Source organism: Brachyhypopomus gauderio, chromosome 1, assembly GCF_052324685.1.
Source record: "Brachyhypopomus gauderio isolate BG-103 chromosome 1, BGAUD_0.2, whole genome shotgun sequence".
NCBI classification, from domain to species: Eukaryota; Metazoa; Chordata; class Actinopteri; order Gymnotiformes; family Hypopomidae; genus Brachyhypopomus; species Brachyhypopomus gauderio.
In genome coordinates, this window is record NC_135211.1 from 21,552,455 (window position 1) to 21,571,363 (window position 18,909).

The 18,909-nt window shown below is 42.2% G+C and overlaps 2 protein-coding genes and 1 long non-coding RNA gene across 12 annotated transcripts; 1 reads left to right on the forward strand and 2 right to left on the reverse strand.

Moving 5' to 3' along the window:
* Positions 1–3,774: 3,774 nt before the first annotated feature.
* On the reverse strand, positions 3,775–6,460 carry tusc2b (tumor suppressor 2, mitochondrial calcium regulator b). The gene is made up of 4 exons (XM_077002508.1): positions 6,305–6,460; positions 5,527–5,731; positions 4,933–5,053; positions 3,775–4,692 (listed from the first exon to the last, which is right to left on the reverse strand). Exons 2-4 carry the CDS (start codon positions 5,673–5,675, stop codon positions 4,627–4,629), a joined length of 336 nt encoding a protein of 111 aa, XP_076858623.1. The 5' UTR covers positions 5,676–5,731; positions 6,305–6,460; the 3' UTR covers positions 3,775–4,626.
* An 834-nt stretch (positions 6,461–7,294) lies between these two features.
* rassf1 (Ras association domain family member 1) lies at positions 7,295–14,079 on the reverse strand. Of its 8 annotated transcripts, none has more exons than XM_077002444.1 (6): positions 13,788–14,079; positions 12,603–12,721; positions 9,548–9,652; positions 8,994–9,300; positions 8,476–8,591; positions 7,295–8,012 (listed from the first exon to the last, which is right to left on the reverse strand). In XM_077002444.1, the coding sequence occupies exons 1-6, from the start codon at positions 14,077–14,079 to the stop codon at positions 7,863–7,865; spliced, it is 1,089 nt and encodes a 362-aa protein (XP_076858559.1). In that variant the 3' UTR covers positions 7,295–7,862. The 8 variants fall into 8 exon arrangements, 7 of the variants coding, with proteins under 7 accessions (XP_076858559.1, XP_076858611.1, XP_076858581.1 ...); XM_077002496.1 differs by lacking the exons at positions 12,603–12,721; positions 13,788–14,079 and adding exons at positions 9,959–10,026; positions 10,931–11,061; XR_013130420.1 differs by having other exon boundaries at positions 7,980–8,012; positions 8,476–8,740.
* On the forward strand, positions 11,547–14,035 carry LOC143512337 (uncharacterized). 3 transcript variants are annotated; one of them, XR_013130441.1, is made up of 3 exons: positions 11,547–11,737; positions 13,504–13,623; positions 13,801–14,035. It is a non-coding gene; the product is annotated as an uncharacterized LOC143512337 (long non-coding RNA). The 3 variants fall into 3 exon arrangements; XR_013130440.1 differs by having other exon boundaries at positions 11,599–11,737; positions 13,504–13,582; XR_013130442.1 differs by having other exon boundaries at positions 11,599–11,737; positions 13,504–13,582; positions 13,816–14,035.
* Positions 14,080–18,909: the final 4,830 nt, after the last annotated feature.

The following is an 18,909-nucleotide window of genomic DNA, read 5'->3' on the forward strand; positions in this document are numbered from 1 at the left end:
ACAGTTATTTTCTCACCCATCTTTATAACCAAGTATTTTTGGCAGTATATTTCATTAAACAGGCCATTACATTTACAAAACGGCAACCCCCTCACCACCCTAACAGGCACACAATCAATAATATCAAGGTTCTTTTTTTTTACTTTTTATTAAATGTTTGATACACATTGTATTTTGTCATTTATTTAAAACCATGGCATTGACACAGAGACCCTGTTTGTCAACACATGCTTCCAAAAACAATTCCATGTCCTCTCCATATTCAAATTGGAACATGAACGGTTCCTTGGTCTCTGGGCCATCTCCCTTCATAAGCTCAATGAGGGAATCTTTCAGGTCTTCCTCAGTCTGTGTCAAATATATTGGCATTGTTACATGCCCCCGTAACTGTGTGCGGTTCTGGCTGATCCATTTCACAGCTGTGGAAAGGTCCCTTACAACCGCTGGCTCCTTCAACAGAAAAATAATCAGTACAGTCTTAGTGAAAATCAGAGTGTGTTGCCATAGTTACATTATGTGGAATTGCAATTCAGGTTAGAGATTCTGTACTGCACTGACCTGATCAACTTCTGCACGCTTGCGTTTTTTAAGTTTTGAGACCGGCACATGGTGGCCTTGCAGGACAGCATTGGATTCCTCTGTCCAATGAGCAAAGAGTTTGCCAAAGCTTGAAAATAGAAAAGTCCTGATATTGGTTACACTTCTAACATTAAGGCATTTTTCTCAAAGCAATCAAATCATACCTGTCAAGTTCAAAGTTTTCCATTAAAAGCAGGCACCACCATTTCCGCAATGAGGGCATGTCATTCTGTAAACATACAAAAGTATTGTAGTAGTAAAATTTGCTACATTTGAACATCTTTTGTACAATTGATCCTCTTTAATAGTTCCAAGTTACTTACAATTGTGTAGTCAAAAGGGGCATCCAATGCCACATACAACGCAGACTGCAATTTAAACACATGGAAGTTTGTATTATATATAACTATATTATAGTTCAAAAGTTTAAAACCAAAATGAATTACCTATAACATGTCGTACCATTAGCATGAAGATCCCACAGTCAAGCCCATAGTCTTGGCTTGGAAACCCCTGTAGAAACAATAAACAAAAATCCAATATAAAATGTATGGGGAGAGATTATTGTCATTAGCAATCATGTTACACACACGAACACACACACACACACACACACACACACACACAGACAGAAACAGAGAGAGACAGACAGAGAGACATTTATTTACATTTTGGTATAACGTGGCAAAACGCAAGGATTTCAGTAGGATATGAATTCTTTCTATAGGCTCTGTATGCACATTTAAAAGAACATGGATGATGATTGAAAATAAAGATAAGCTTTGCGTACCTTTGTATTTTATCCCATTCTTGATATGGGCATCCACATGTCTGTTGATCTTCCCCATTGTTGTTGGTTTGAAGGTTGGGCAAAGAGGACAGTGAAACAGTTTTCTGCAACATGTGTTGCATTCTTCGAGGTTCGGTTGTACACCAGCATCACAGATAGAAGGGTGCATCTGAAACCCAGTGATTAATAAGATTAATTGGACATTTATTTTATTGAAATGTTATAATGTTATCATTCTAAGGTCAGCAATATATACAATATATGAAACATTTTATATTTACACCTAACAAAAAACTACAGTATTGCAGCATACAGAGGGTAGTGTATGAGGTTTCGTGCAACTGTGTCCATCAAAATCCCAAACGGATATGCATTCCCATAAATTTCAAATTCACTGACTTAATATAATCTGAAGATCCTTAAAAAATTTCCATTTGTAAAGCAATATTAAATTACCTGGAAATATTTATATTGTTTTAAAGCATGGGATAACTAGGGTGATGTATATATATCAGCTTATGACACTAAAGTAACATGACCTAGACCTATTATTTATGCACACAAATAAACCTATTACAATACACGTATGTTGTGCCAATAAAATTAATATACTGACATGATTGTCCATCTAAATATTAATTACAGCAACATTGGTTTGACTAAGTCACAGGGTTGCCAACTCTCAAACACACGCATTTGACCGTCTTCACCAGTGGTGTAGTCCTAAAAAAATAAGTGGGGGGGTCGCGTGATGGCGAGTGTAAGTTGTTGAGCGGGGGGTGGCGAGTGTAAGCCACAAATTAAGTATTATATCGCAATAAATCGATCGCCAGTGGTTGGCGAATTACTAACGCGTCAAGTTTAAACCTAGCTTTGAACGTAACAGTCTTAGCAAGAACAACACCGGTAACAAAATAACATTTTTAACACCGGTTAAAATAAGTGAGGGGACGGCGTCCCCCGCCCCCCAACTACACCCCTGGTCTTCACACGCTCACACGCCATACATCCGATTTCTCACGCCGGAAAAAAATCTAGTTTATTTACCTCTGATCCATATGTATGATTCAATGAGTTACTAGTTCGCTCTGGCGGCAACACCTGGTGATCGATCGATCTCAATATAATACTTAATTTGTGTCCATTTTACACCCCCGGTAACGTTCGCCAACCTTTGGCCAACGTTACCCTACCTAGCTAACAAACAGGTCTCAATAGGCTTTATTTTTTATTTAGCTTTTATTCACTCAAGCTGTAGAGTTCAATAAAATATATACTAATTAAATAAACTATTTTACCTTAAGATACTCACCTTCATTCAAAAGTAAGGAAAACCTTGAGACGGGTCGAGACGGGTCTGGCTGCAGCGAGGTACTCTTGTTTGAAAACTTTACTATTGTACTGTTGTAATTTCGTCACTTCCTGCCCCAACATGGAACTGCGTCACTTCCTGCCCCAGCGTGGAGGTGCGTCACTTCCTGCCCCAGCGTGGAGGTGCCTCCTGCTGGAGGTCTGCAGCCAGACCCGTCTCCCTGCTGGAGGTCTGCAGCCAGACCCGTCTCCTAGCCTAAGCAGAGACGGAAGAGTCCGTCACCGGAACATAACCCCCCCAAATGCAACCTACACCCAGGACACGACAAGACACAACAGTAGAGCTATAATCACGTGTCACACTGGCTATTTGTTCCTTACTGTGTGTAAATGGCACAACTGCTGTGGGTAAGCAGCTCTCTCATCACCCCGTTCTGCTGCCCAGCAGTTCAACACACAGCTTCCAACTGCACCTCTACACATGAGAAATCTAGTGCCATGTGTTATAAACTGGGGACAATTCAAATTCCCAAAATGGAGAACTTCATTTGTACAAAATCAGTCAATCAAAATAATGTAAAACAAAAGGCAACATACAAGTAAAAAGAGAAATGACAACAAATGATAATGTGGAGAGATCAGGCTTTAGTTTGGCATCTATGCACTCTTGCTAATGGCGGCTTGAAACAAGTGAGAGTAAAATATTTAAGCCAAATGTGGTCATCTTTCAGGCAAATGTATTTTATATTTTTTGCGCAGGGGAAAACTAGGGTAGTTGTCTCACACCACCGTGGCCTGTCAACATTGTCGCTGTCTCACACTACCATAGCCTGTTGACGGTGAGGCTGGTATTGTCTTAAAGGTTGTAATAAAAATAGCACATTACATTATTTTCTCTTCGAGCCTAAACTACGACTGAATCCAAACCTGAAGACTGGAGGCAACTAGTTTAGACTCGTATTAAAAGGTGTAATATAACCCTGGCATAAAATCAGAACAAGAAGTTGTTGGTCTGGGAGTGCCCTCTAGTGGCGAAACACAGTAACCGATTTAAAAAAATGAAGTACTTCTCAACAAAAAAAAGAACACAAAGATATGCATATACATGTGTTATTTTTTAAAGCTGTTTCACCCTTAGCAATAAATTAACAACGGGATTAAACTCGCCAAAGAAGTGAATACAAAATATAGCAAGTCACAGTGAGTGTTCTGCTATCCAATCACAGAGCATCACTAATGTTACAACATCCAATTGCAGCAGAGTACATGTCCCCCATCATACACAGCCATCTCACAAGAACACGCACAGTGGAAACATGGGAGACCAATTTCTAGACTTTTTATTTTATTTTATAAATATGTCTAAACATTCTACAGCCTGGTCAGTTCCAAGTTGGGTGTGAAGTCTGCGTTCTTGCTACTACAACAAAACACCTCTCCTATAGTTTCAACATGCTTCTAAAAGATCATTTTATGCAATTCAAGAGTTATTTTTAGTGTTCTAGAATTGCCAATGGCAGAATGTCAGCTCTAGAACAATTGGGTGAGATTGTCCTTACATTCAGCATGGGGAAATGCCTAATGTTCTAAACCTATGACATACTAACAAGGCATAAGGGGAAAAGATACTAAGAGCAAACATCTGGAAGAATGCTCAAACACACACATACATCACACTTCGTATTTTCTCACACACAGGATCTGTAACACACCTCAGCATTGTGCAGACACACCAGAAAAGGAATGTCATCTTCCCCAGATCACGCACAGTCACCACCTCACCCCCACAAACATGCTGACCACGAGTCCACAAGCATGCAGTGAGTCGGAGTAGCCTCATGGGGGCGCTGCGCAGACAGCATATTCAGAACCCAGTGAGGGTTTGGCTGAAAGGAGGAGGAATCATCTTCGCAGTGCCAAGGGTAATCCGAGCCTGTTCACCTTCATCAAACCTCACATATGATAACAGGAAAATCTACATGGATGCAGGGGTGATCCAACTTTATGATTCCCTACAGAGAAAGAAGGGGGAAGGGAAAGGAGAGGGAGCATGTGAACATTCTGCTCCTGATAACACGAACGGCTAGAATTAAGAAATCATGTTGGACAGTTGTGTCATGAGGAAAGCTGAGATGAGGGGAAAAAGTGCAGATGGACCCTGTAGCCACTGTGCCTGTCTACACAAGGGTTTATTCTCCTCTAGTTTACAGGTTGGGCAGGTGAATAAGAAGCAGAAAGTGAGGCTGCTCCACCTGAGGTATGAGGTTCTTATGGATTCTCTTCAGTTTGGTTTTTTTCCTGCCATTCTTTGTCACCACTGTCTCCTCATAAAACTCATGAGCCAGGTCGCCGTCCTCGTCGAAGAACATGGAACTAGAAAAAACGTATACAGAGAGACGCACACAGATCCCAAATAAGCAAAATACATAAAAAACAACATGGACAAGCTTAAATAAGGTAAAGTAGAAACAGCAGTGCTGTTCTGATCTAGAGGTCTACCCCATGTAGAGTTTAATAACAACTTTACTCCTCCTGATCCAGCTAATCAACATATTGGACAGTATCTGAACATCACACTGAGCTGTAAGATATTTGGGTAGGATTACATGCCAAAAGGGAATTTTCCATAATAAGAGTCGGTGATACATGTTCAACAATGGGACTAACATTCATGCAACCATTAATGTTCACGCAGTAATCAGAAATATGACTACTTTTAAGTAATAGAATATAATTCAATTCTAATTGTAACCTGCTTTCCGTCTCTGTTTGAGCATGTATGTCAGGGCACGCACGACACAAACAGTCTAAGCCTCGTGTTCTCGTGTTCACGGGGTTATATTTACCTCCTCCGGGTAAACACGAAGGGCGTCGCGTTTCCAAAATACCGGAGCCTCGCCAGCGCCTGCTCGTCTCCGTCTTTACCGGATTCATCCCCGCTGCTGGAGCCAGAAAAGGGCCAATAACCTTTACCTTTGGAGCCACTGCCGCCCATCTTCAACCGCGGGACATTATTTTCTTGGCTGGAGTGCCCTCACTGGTGGTGTAAACCTGTAGAGGAGTAAACGCATACATGGTGAAGGGCGACATGAGAGCGTTATTACCCTTGTGGTAATACAACTGCCCCAAACGGACCCGACACCTTCATGACAGCTGTGAAGACACTTCCTCTCTAGCCAGATAGCTACTCTGATGGGTGCAATAGTTGTGGGGAGAGGGGTCTGTTTATTTATCTTAACCTAGCAAATCTGATTAGACAGATAATTACCGTACGTTTCGTTCTTTCCAACCCGGATTTTGTACGCTGGCATGGTTACTAGTTGGCTATTAATAAGCAATGCTAAGCTAGTTAGCAAAAAACAGCCTGACATGAAAATGTCCCAACTTTAACTTCTTAGGAAGCATTTGAGCTAACCACGTTTGGTATTTAGCAGTCCAACGTTTATTCACATCAATCCATTTCATTTGCAACACTTCTCCACATACGGTAACGTCTGCTAGCGCAGGTAGCCGAACTAGCTAACCTAGGAGCTAGCTAACAGGCTAACGTTTTCATGTTGTAGTTGAACGTTTTTTGCTGTAGCATGACATTTTCAAACCTACTGTGATTACAGTGACACTTACCCGAGTAGGATCTCTATTCGCGGTAGTACTCGGTGTGGGACAAACTGAAGAAAAAAGAAAACTGCGTATGGTGTGTCGCTTAAAACCAGAGCAATGCGCTGATGGAGCCAGACGAGTGACCCTCTGGACAAACGGAGGACAGGCGACCCGGAAATATAAGAGTCCCTTACATGTTGACGTGATCGGTTATTGTTTTGCTTTGTAGCACAGTCGTACCTCTTGGAGTACACTAAAATAGCACAATTTACGAACAGTTAACAAGAGTTAATGCTCGAATTTTTAAATTCATTGCTTTCGGGTAAATTCACAAGAAGATATTTATTTTGTAAAGTACATCCGGGGTTAACTTTACCACGCTCAGGGTTCATTGTGATGTAAGCATTGCATGAGAAAGATAAACACTGACTTTCACACGTGCCCAAAGCAGTGGGCAGCCCTAGCCCGGCGCCCAGGGAGCAGTTGGGGTTAGGTGCCTTGCTCAAGGGCACCTCAGTCATGGCCTGTCTGGGAATCGAACCCACAACACTCCGGTCACAAGACCAGTTCCCTAACCGCCAGGCCATGACTGATGCCTGTGTCTGGGTTTGGGTCTGGGTCTGCAGGAGGGCTGCATTCTGCAGTTTGGTGATTCCTTTGCTCTAATAGACATGTCTCATTCAACAAATCTATACCACAATTCCACAAAATCATTGCAGTGTTAAGATCATCGTAAATAAGAGTGTTCAGTATAGTACATGTTATACCATTTAAAGTTTTACAATGCTTTTCTATTTGGTTTATGACACTTTTAGGAAACCTAGCCCTGTTCAAACTGTGCTGGAGCAGGGAAAGTATGAAACTGTGCTGGACTTTTGCCCTGAACTTTTGTTCCGGAGTTGCATGCCACTGGCATAGGGCTTGGCCTTCCCTCAGTAGATAATGATTCACCAGTTATAACTGCCTAACTTATGCATGAAATCCACAATCAAGAATGAATTCACACATTATGACTCAGTATAGGGACGTGTCCCATAAAATGGTTTATTAGATTCACACTTTCATATGTTGAGAATTATCACTTTTGACATTTAGAGTTGCAAAATTAAAGTCATTGTTTAATGCTCAATAAACAGTCTTTGAGTGGGAAAATCGATTTTTATACATACTATTGAATTTCTTACAAAGGTGTTTTCATATAGCTTTCCTGGCAGGACTCCTACCTCATGTCTATTTGTGCTTTTCCTGGGCCAACAAAAAGTGTAATATTGGGGGTATGCAGGAACTTTGATATTAAATATGATCAAATTCAGCTCTTGAAACATAAAAAAGCCATTTAATTACTTGAGAAGCTTCATCAGTCAGACGGTACAGAATTGCAGGCAAGCACAACTTAAAATCTGTTTCCCTTACCTTCCCAGTCCACTATACTGGCACTGTTTGTCACAGCAGAAGGCAGGATGCTCTATGAACCTTTCCTCGTCTCCATGCTCTGGATTCATACAGTGATGACAGGATCACAAGCACTCCGGGTGCTGTGGGGTCCAGCGTGGGATATGTCCCTCCAGTTCTCTACCGTCCCTCAGCCGGGCGTGCCGAGGTTCTGCAACGCCTGCAGGATCTTGTCCCGGGCCAGCGAGTATCGGCGCACGGTCTGCCGCACGTGTTCCTCCTCCTCCCTCTGCAGGATACGCAGGAAATTGTGCAGCTCGGGGAGACTGAAGGCATCCCACTGCCCCAAAAAACGAGAGTACAGGACCCATTACTGTAACTGTAACCATACACGAATTAGTGTTACGGTGCTGTAACTGCCACTGACCAAGCGCTGCAGTGATGATAACAGGGCAGTTAAGCTCAAATCCCAAGAGGCCTTATAATGTTCCATGCTCTGATACATTCACCTTAATAATGAACTGATGAGTAGCGTGAACACTAAATTGTAAAGGACAGCATCCTGAATTCAGGAGTCTTAGAAATCGACATAAGGACAGTCGAAAGGCCGACTTCCACATACTATCCTCACGAAACATACCAAACTCTGCTTTAACAGTATATTTTAAAGGGCTCCATCTTCACACCAGCAAGGTGTTATATTCCGATAAGAATTCTAGCAAATTCAGTTCTTCAGGCTTTGACACAGCACCATAATGTGAAAGCACAAGCAGCCTTAGCAGGGTGTCTGTGTCAGAACTCACATTGACCTCGCCCGTCTCATTCTCCTTCAACACGAAGCTCAGAGCTGTCTCACTGGGGCCCCCGCACAGGCGGAGCTGGAGGGGGCACTCGTCATTGGATAACTTCCTCAGGTAGACTGGGAGAGACAGACAGGTAGACGCACAGACAGAGATAACTTTCTCAGGTAGACTTGGAGAGACAGACAGGTAGACACACAGTCAGAAATAACTTCCTCAGGTAGACTGGGAGAGACAGACAGGTAGATACACAGACAGAGATAATGTCCTAACGTAGATTGGGAAAGACAGACAGGTAGACACACAGACAGAGATAAGAGAAGTATAATCATGAGAAAAAGACATCTATTCTCAGGACAAGTATTAAATAAGTAAACATATACCCTGGGGCTGGCCAATCGAGAATGTGACATTAGCAGAAACTAGCAGGTGCATAACTGAATGTGGTGTGGAAAGGTAAAGATGGAATAAGATTAGCTGCTGGATACTATCGTGGTTGAAGCAGGTGAAGGCTTCCCCACCTTGGTCATGTCTCACGCTGCGTTCAAACAATGCAAACTTGGCCGGCCTGTCCACCACGGTGAACTTCCGTAGCAGCGCCTCGATGACCTCACGTGCCCGAGTATGAGAGCTCACGTGCAGGTGCTTGGCTGCATCTCGAGGGAGGTAGAAAGATGTGTGGTGACTCGGCGATGCCATGGAGGAGGAGGAGGAGGAGGAGGAGGGGCTTTGCGGTCGACTGACACAGGGGGCTTTGCGGTCGACTGACACAGGTCGACTCAGCTTGAACTGGACCCTAATGAAGCCTGTGTATGAACCGTCACGGTTCTGGGAGGATACAAGAGAATGAAGATACCATGATAATTCAACGTTCAATGTTATATATATATATATATATATATATATATATATATATATATATATATATATATATATATATATATATATATATATATATATATATATATATATATATATATATTACTGTAGTCATTAATTATAGTTAATTTATTCACAGAAACAAACATTAGGTTTTGCACTGATGTTTATTATGTTACAGTCTGGTGTTACTCGCCAGGGTCATATAGAGGTTGCCGTTGACTTGAACATTGTATTCTTTGATTTTCTGCTGGATCTCACTGAGGGACAGATCCAGCTTCTGACAGTCAACTGGATCATCCTACACAGAGCAGTCAGAATAGAAAAACACTCTTCAGCAGATGTCAGCATATCCTTTGACCTCTCCTGATTAGCGGTAGAGTTGGAGGCTTTTGGCACACCTAGCAAATACACCAAATCTGGGTTAGGCATTTGGGTAGTTGCAGTTAAAATAAAAGCATGATACAATCTTACCAAGAAAAGAGTACTTTAGTCCATTTCTAAGCCTGAATCAGAAAAAGCAGTAAACTCAGACATCTCCGACAACTCAGAGGTCATCAAGAGACATGTAACAAAGTTCTGAACATTGCTACAGGTTCATCCTCACATTCCGTGATGTTTTGGTGAAGCCGATCAGTACGGAGACACTGGAGACTGGAGCTAGTTCTGTCGTTTCTGCTAGGATGGTTTGAGTTAGACATCAGGGGGAGCAGGAGACACAAAAACATAAAAACAGGCAGTTGTCATCTATCAAATCCTCCCAGCATGGTGAGGCAGGGCGCTTCCTGTAATGGCAGGAAATGGCTGTTCCAGTCTGTGTGTGTGTGTGTGTGTGTGTGTGTGTGTGTGTGTGTGTGTGTGTGTGTGTGTGTGTGTGTGTATGTGTGTGTGTGTGTGTGTATGCATTAACATGAATGTGTGTTCTGCAGGGTGTTCCAGCAGTGCGGCTAAAACTCAAAATAGCACCCCACACACTGTGTGATGAGTCGACTGAGGCCAACATGCAAGTTAGTTCAAGGCTAAAACTTCAGTCACGTGTGGGTCAGACAGACATCCTCATGGGGCATCTGAATTTTTTAAGGTTTAAGAAACATCGTGATTTTATTGTTTGTTTTAGTAAAAAATAATTATTCAATGATTAACACAAACAACAACCGCGTATGTGTAATAATGCTAAAATGTACAGTCATAGTACACCTAGATTTATGCTACTATACTGCGTCGGTCTGACGAACCGATTTCAGCGTCTCGGATGTGATTTGCGAATTCATTGAATTTACTGAATCTGACATCATCACCCACCCTTGCGTCTCTGTGCATCAATTAACATCTTAACAGATGTCTTATTGAGATGCACATACTTTATGTAAGTTTTATTTGTGTGTTATAACTGCTGTTATAGTTTCAGGGGCAAGTCAGCACAAAAGGCAGGAAAGTGAGAGAACTTCTAAGGTTCTTCTAAAACGGAAACCAGGATATCAGAGAAGTGTATACTGTTCTGAGTGAAACGGTTTTTGGTGCTATTCTAAAAAGAAGATGTTAAAAGAAATCTGTCAAAAAATCTGTTTGTCTCTCTCACCTTACGTCTTCTAAGCTTGCGAAAAAACGAAGTCTTGGCGGTGAAAAACTGCTCGAACTCAGAGTCGGAATCATCCTGGCTGCAGTAACCACTGCTGGCGGTGCTGGTGCTGCCCCACGACATCTCCAAACACGGGTTTGTATTATCCATTCCGCCAAACTCACGGTCAGCCTCCAAATTACACTAAACACACCTCGAGAACCGATTTAGAGGAGGCGAGTCCAAAACTAACACCATAGTCAGCAATACTTCAATAAATGTGTTGTCTTCAGATGTGTGATTGTCTAGGTGTGTGGTTTCATCTGTCGTCGAAGGCGAGATGTTCACGAGATGTTCCCGTTATTTAAAGAGCGAACGATGTTCGTCGACTGTAGTATTTATAGTATTTAAGTGTTCAGGGCGTTTGTCCCAGGCGTGTGGAGCGCAGCTGGCCGGTACTTTGCCCTACAGCTCGGCTGTAATTAAGCCCCATCCCGCACGCCACTCCTACAATGTGTTTTATTATGACAGAGGGCGCCGCCCTGGCCGCCACCGGCAGCAGCGCCTCGGGATAACGTCGTTCCTGCGCGCGGTATTGCTGAACCAGGCTTCACGCGCTCCGTTTGTTGACAGTGTACTGCGCACTCGCGCGCATCGGTGGCAATGTACATCCGTCCTAAAGCGGACCAACGTGGCCAGAGGGGCGAACAGACTGCCCTGTCAGTCAACCAGAACCACTTTACTAATCTGATAGCCTCTTCTCATCTGGACTAAACGTTTGACCGTGTCTGTGGAGCTGTGCGCGCGCGTCCACGGCATCTGCCCGCGGTAATGATCTGATCTGCCCGCGCTGCCCGCCTCAAACATATTACATTACAAAGGCGGACCTTGGCTGACAATCTTACACGGATCTAGGCCTGTATTAATACCAAATAAGAATTTCTAGTCATGTTCACAATACATTCTTGCCTTTTCTAATAAGAAAAATGACAATAACAATACTCAGAATTAATTACAAATACGTTTCTGATACTTGTACTTGATACAAGCCTTTTATCGCTATACTTTCACTTTGGTGCTGACAGTAAAAAAAACACAACAGCTGCTGTATGCTGTATTGTAAGGTTGCCTAGCAACCTCTCCTCACTGCCGTTATCGTAAATCGAGCGCTCGCCATGACCGGGAGGCAGCATGGTAATGAAATCAGCTGCGGCATATGGCGCAGCGCGTGCGTCGGGCGGCAGTCCTGCCTCCCTTCCCCCTCACATGACAAAGCTAAAGAGGTTTTATAGCATGTTGCATGTCTTACTTTTAAAATGTTCGTTTAAATGTCTTCCACAAGGGCCTAGGGTAGTCCTCAGGCAGGTTACAAACACAGGTCTCACAGTCAGTTTAATGGTATATATTTATCTCTTTGTGCTGTGCTTAAGACCTGGCTCAAATGTGGCAGTTAGCTGTTTGGGGACACAGCCTGTTCTGTTACATCTATTTGTTAAGAAAAGTGCTGTACTCATAATGCACAACTGCACAGCACAGGAATGGGTTAAATTTACCAAAACCATCAAAGATTTATAATGTTGGTTAAAAAGTGAGGGGATGTTCTGGATGAAGTAGGGTGTCAGGAATGTATGGGTTTAATAAAAACTCTGTTCTTTGGTGATCAGGCAAGCTCAGATCTGTTAATGCCTCTTACCACATTGGTATCTGTCTCAATGTTGTCACTATAATCTGGGTGTCCAAGCAAAGCATTGTGGGAGATGCAGTCCAGCTTGATAAAAGGCTGACAACGGGAGTGACAGGTGTACCTACAGTCTTGAGACGTACAGATAGACAGAAAAACACACACACACATACACACACACGCACACGCGCACACACACACACACACACACACAAACACAAATTAGGCCTGATCTTAGCATTTCATTATGTAGTTATATAGCTTCTAGAAGCATTTTCTCCTTTATAGATTTAATTCCACAAAAAAAGATTCAAATCAGTTTTATATCAAGCCATAAGCTTATGTGCTAGAATTTTATTTTTCTATTACTGCCATCTAGCGGTGGGAGAATAGATTTGTTTATGTTCTCCATTCTTTGATTTCATACAACAGGACCTATGACTGCTGTAGATGTTTAAGATTAAGACCCAAGAAACATCACAGTGAAATGAAACCTCTTCCTGTTATGCTGATTTCAGTATATTACAATGTAATATCAAGTGCATTCTGATTCCTCTTACTCTTGCACTCTCGGTTTCTCTTTCTTTCACACACACACACACACACACACACACACACACACACACACACACACACACACACACACACACACACACACACACAGCAGTATTAAGCATGGCATCCATATGAGCATCCTTTTCCTATTGGCTGAAACTCCCTCAGTTATCTGTGTCTGTTGTGTGTCTCTATGAATGTTTGGTTTAGGGGGAATAACACACACTGAACCTGTCAGCTTGTCAAACTTCACCATCTGCTAACTGACAGTTGCACATTTTTGCATATGCTCTTGCTTGTGTTCTCCCAGCCATTCTAAGTTCTCTCCCTTGATTATTCTTATCTTATCTTTTCTCAGCCTGCAAAAAGCGACGTTGCCCAGTTAGTGCACTGCACATCAGAGAGAATGATGGGAAATTCAGCTGTAGCCTCTATAGGTGTGACTCTTAGAGAAGGTTATTTTAACCCCTGCTATGAGGTCTGGCAGTGCACCCTACTGAAAACATTAATTAATTACACAGTAATACACATGCATGCACATATTCACACACACACACACACACACACACACACACACACACACATACACACACACACACACACACACACACACACACACACACACACACACACAGTACTCACTGACACAGCGCAGGTTCTGTTTGTACAGTCCCCAGATGAACTCCCCACACAGGTCGCACCAAGTGAGGTGGGCGTGGCTACTGGGCTGGAAATCATGACCCTCCCCGCATCTTCCTGCAAGGTGGTCCGCCTCATCCAGGCTCACGGAGTCGCCCACCAGACGCACCACCACATCACGCCTTGGCCACTCCTGGACTTTGGATGGCTGTTGTGCTGCAGTGGGCACGGCAGGGGGCGCTAGCTCGATCCTATCATTAGGTGTGAGATCTTTCAGTTCAATGAACTCAAACATGCTGCATCGTCCACAGGTCACATTGTAGACTGTGGTCCTGAGCTGAGATACACTGAAAAAGAAAAAAGTGACATACATAAAGTTAAATATACACACAGTATTACATAAAAGATAACATATTACACTGATTACATAAATATTTCATTACACAAAATATTACAATTACATAATGATAGGTGTTTGAACAACCTGCCTGCTGAATTCCTTCAAAACTGTCTGCAAACATACCTAGAATAACTGATTTTTGAAGGCAAAGTTTTCACAGCAAATATTGATATGATGTAGATTTCTCTTTTGTTCATTCACTTTGCATTTTGTTAATTGACAAAAAGAAACTACTAACAAAGTACTGTGTGTCTGGTGGTATTCAAATCTGTACTGGATCCCTTGTAATTCATTAAATGATTAATGTAACTGGATTTCCACTCTGTAATGGGGATAAGCAGAGGAAAACCTGGACCTGGATTTCCACTCTGTAATGGGGATAAGCAGAGGAAAACCTGGACCTGGATTTGGAGGACATGGGTTTGAACACCTCTGATATATACTAACACGTTCGACACCCAATGTCACCTCTGCTTGTGTGGAAGCCTGTGTCAGCATACAACAGAACTGCTGAGTCTGCTCAGTGAGATTATATGGGGTCTGGATTTATCTGTGGTGCCTACTTTTACGGTGTGGGACCGGAGACGCGGGCGTCAGCCAGCCGTCCATGCCGTAAGCTGAATCCAGGCAGTGTCCTAATGTTCCACTCCAGAGGAGAGTTGTTCTCGTGTAAGGACACTCAGGATCCAACAAAGACTCTCCTTCTCAACATGTCATATGTGTGTTTGGGTGTCCAGTGAGTCAACGGCACAAGGTCTCATACATCAGGAATCGTGGTAGAACGTTCCAGAGGGTCAAGCTCAATTCCCATGGTCACTTATTTTCTCTCTCACTGCACTGCATCCACAGAGGGGAAGGCCATTCACTGACATTGGGAGAAATCTGAGGACAGGCAGAGATTAAAGTAGACTAAATCATGGCTCTAGGAAATTAGAACAGGATATCATTCACATCTTGACCACATAATCTACCGAAGAACAATATGTCTGTTTTCAGCATTACCAATGTACAGTAAATTATATTGTATCAGACATAAAATTGATCTCGTTTAGTATGTAAAGACATTTTCCAGATATTCATGTGTTCTGAAACTAAAGACAGAGCCGAGAGCTTTCCCATCACCACAGAGACGCTAACGTCAAAGGCAGCTACAAGATCCACATCCCATGTTTGTTCTCCTTTCGAACTAAATTGCGAGTCAGCTGGCATTTAGTTCATGTCAACACCAGTGGAATCTAGACCAACCGGGTCTTTTTGAGTTATCCGTTTGTCACGGTAAAACATTACACTGAAAACAAATACACAAAAAGAAAACTAAACATACCATCAGTATGCAGGACGCGGCTAAATGTCGCGAGGTCTATGTAGATCAGTCTGTTTTTGAGGCGCCTCTTTGGCTACAGTCCTAATCCGGTGCACCCCTACAAACTCACTCCGCGGAATTAAAAGTGGCAAAAAGCTCTTTACAATCCCAGATTAGGCTGAGTGTATTATATAACACATGCAACGATTGCAGCGTTCTGAAGCTGTTTTTAAACAAATTTGGAACAATATATATTAATCATTACTAATGTTGTTTGTGAAATGTGCTACTGAGATGTGCGTCGCTTTTGTGTCTCTATTGTTTTGGAAAATAAAAACAAGAAAACAAACAAAAAGACCACAAGCACCCCTACTTGCTTACTCGTGTCCTTCTGAAAGGACCGAATTTTAAAAAGTCTATTAATGACTGACAAGTTGGTACAATCGTTTACGTACCTCAAACGATGCTGAATTTCAACGTTTAGTTTGAAATACGAATTCTCTCCTGAATTAGACTAAAAACTCTTCTGTAACAATAAACCTTCATCCTCAAACAAATTAAGCCATAGAAGAGCGTCATGTATTACTACATTTAAATGAACTTCATTCGCTTTGAGTTCGAAGGCGTGACAGTCAGTTGTATCATTTTCAGTCTGTGCTGTAAACCGGTCTGTTCCCTACCTCTGTACACTTATGCTTTGCAACCGGCTGTGCCCATTGCGCATGCACTCTTTAGAGATTAGTGGATAATCCCGTATAAATATCTGTCCCATTTAATGCGGCGCAGATCGGGGTTGCTTAGGTCTTACATCCGTCAGATAACGTGCTGCAAAATATGAACGGATGTTAAGTTCATTCCAGCAATATGTACAACATTACACGAACATGAACTTATTACTGATTACAAAGAAAACGTATATCCAGCCCTACAGATCATAGTTTATGAGCATATTTTTTTATCACTAACATCCAGTATGCAAGAAATTTAAAATCAGTTGGGGAAGAAATTCATGTTTAAATGCTAAGAATATGCTAAAGGAATGTAAAGATATCAAATTAGATTCGTGAAGTAGGCCTGCAAACAATGTAGCTATCCATATACGTAGCCATATGCATATTTCAGGAATTTTGACATGTTAATACGCTCTGCTTCAGAGATAACTTTAATACAAACAACCAAAGGCAGGCAGGTTAGTGGCAAAATGTCTGATAGATACACCAAGGTTCCTTATATCAGTGATGCACGTGATATCCAAAATGCATACCAATGCATCAGTTTTATCTTACAGCACCTTTCTGTGACCAAGATAGAAAAAACATTTTTACAACGTTCATAGGCCAGCTGCCATTAACCTAACTCTAATCTGATCTAAGAAATTAAAACTGGTCTCAGATCAGTCAGGAATTCTTACATCAGCCCATTTGTGCCTGGAAGCCGGATGCGTTCTATCAGGAGGAAGGGAGGAGCAGAAAGCTTCTGTATGACAGAAAGCAGAATCTCTCTCTCTCTCTCTCTCTCTCTCTCTCTCTCTCTCTCTCTCTCTGTCTCCCACACACTCTGGCACTCAGCCAAGTTGATGCCAAGATAATTGGTTGTGAATGTCTGATTTCTTTGGTTACTAAATTCCCCAATTAACGAGGTTATTTCCTGGCATCTGCTGGAACAACTGGTGTAGTCTTCCTAGAGAGGTGTGCACACTTGCTCATCCGAGCTGTAGGAAAGCAGTAGACATGTCACCACCACAACAATGTGGAGCATGTGAACGCATTTTTAGACAGACAGATATATGCGTGCACACACACACATGAACAACTTTGGTACTGGGGTTTGGGGGTTCAAATCCCAGCAAGGGCGTTTCTAGTGAGGACTCTTATGCAAAGTCTCAAATGCTTCCTGTCCACCTTGTTAACAACAAGACACATAAATAGAAGAGATACACCAGCTTTGATATTGGCCTGGTCAGCAAGGTCTGTGGTAGTTGCTGGAAGAACAGGGCGATGAGAAGTGAAGTAGGCTACTGGAACACAGGAGAGGAACAGAAGATTGTTGGACTGATACTACACCAGCAACCCCAGTATGAGGGAGTACACTCAGAGGACAGAAGGTGCAGATATACACAGCTATCATACAATGAGTCTAGCCAAAGGCTCATATACTATAAACATAAATTAAATGGTTATACCAGTGTTTCCATACAGAACCTTTTACAAAAATACCTTTCAACATAATCATCCTACTACAAATTCTATTAATAGTATGTCTGAATTTCACAATTAATAATTGTTCAATCTGTCAGAATATGAAACTGTAAAATACTCAGAAGATGGCATCTCTTCATACCTGTCAAGTGTCCCGTTTTGGCCGGGACAGTCCCGTATTTTACCGCTCTGTCCCGGCGACGTCCCGTATTTTTATTTTCCCGTATTTGTCCCGTATTTTCAGTTTTCAATTATAATTTTTTTAAAGCATTCATGTGCCGCTCCAAACAGAATTCTGTCACTAGCCTCGCGAGAACTGCCACCCAGACTACTGCAGGTAGCAGTTCTCGCGAGGCTAGTGACAGAATTCTGTTTGGCGCGGCACATGAATGCTTTAAAAAATATATTAATTAAAACTCGCGGGTTTAGTGTCGACAGTGGGAGCAAACGTGGAACAACAAATCAGGATTTAACGAGAGAAGGCAGTCCTGCCTAAAAAGCTAAGCGTACGTGTACCTTGACGAATGGGACAGGGAATTTATTTTCCTAAAGAGGAGCATGAAGGGGCATAGCTACTCATTCTGTAAGATATGTAGCTGTGATTTTAGTGTCTCACATGGGGGAAGGAACGATGTCCGTCAGCACGAACAATCTGCCAAGCACAAACGCGGGCTAAAGGCACAGAAATATGCCCAGGAGATGTCCCCATTTGTAGCTAGAAATACCACTAGAAATTTTTAATTTTTTTATTCATTTGTAGTTCAAAACATATTTGGGGTGTTTTTTCTTCACTTTTGCCACTCCAAAGATGTTTTCGTTTCTCCTACAGCCTCGATTGCGGCTATATGCAAATAACTGATTATGCAAATTAGGTGATGACGTCATATACGGGAAATGTCCCGTATTTTTAAATACAAAACTTGACAGGTATGCATCTCTTTGTTCACAAGATGGAATCTTTCCATTTTCTAAATTTCTATTAAATGTGCACAAAAGTGATTTACACTGAATGGCTACTTCTTTTGAGACACCTGACCTTTCTCAATTGGAGTTTCCCTGTATGGGAATTAAACATGTGACCCTAGAATGCAGCATAAAATCAGGTGCAATTTCCATAGATCATTTTTCAGGGTGAATTTGTGTTAGAATGAGACACTTGAGCAAAATGAGAGATGTTGAGTGAGGCCTGATTGTGGGTATCCAGGGCCAGTATTTCCAAAACTA

Coding starts and splice junctions, on each gene's coding strand:
- tusc2b (XM_077002508.1), bottom strand. CDS start 5,675: ATGGGCGGCAGTGGCTCCAAAGGTAAAGGTTATTGGCCCTTTTCTGGC. Junction 5,054..5,526: donor TTCGTGTTTACCCGGAGGAG/GTAAATATAACC, acceptor CGTTTTTTCTAG/TTCCATGTTCTTCGACGAGG. Junction 4,693..4,932: donor ATAAGAACCTCATACCTCAG/GTGGAGCAGCCT, acceptor CTTTCTCTGTAG/GGAATCATAAAGTTGGATCA.
- rassf1 (XM_077002444.1), bottom strand. CDS start 14,079: ATGTTTGAGTTCATTGAACTGAAAGATCTCACACCTAATGATAGGATC. Junction 8,592..8,993: donor CAGCGTGAGACATGACCAAG/GTGGGGAAGCCT, acceptor TGTCTCTCCCAG/TCTACCTGAGGAAGTTATCC. Junction 8,013..8,475: donor ATGAGACGGGCGAGGTCAAT/GTGAGTTCTGAC, acceptor TTTTTGGGGCAG/TGGGATGCCTTCAGTCTCCC.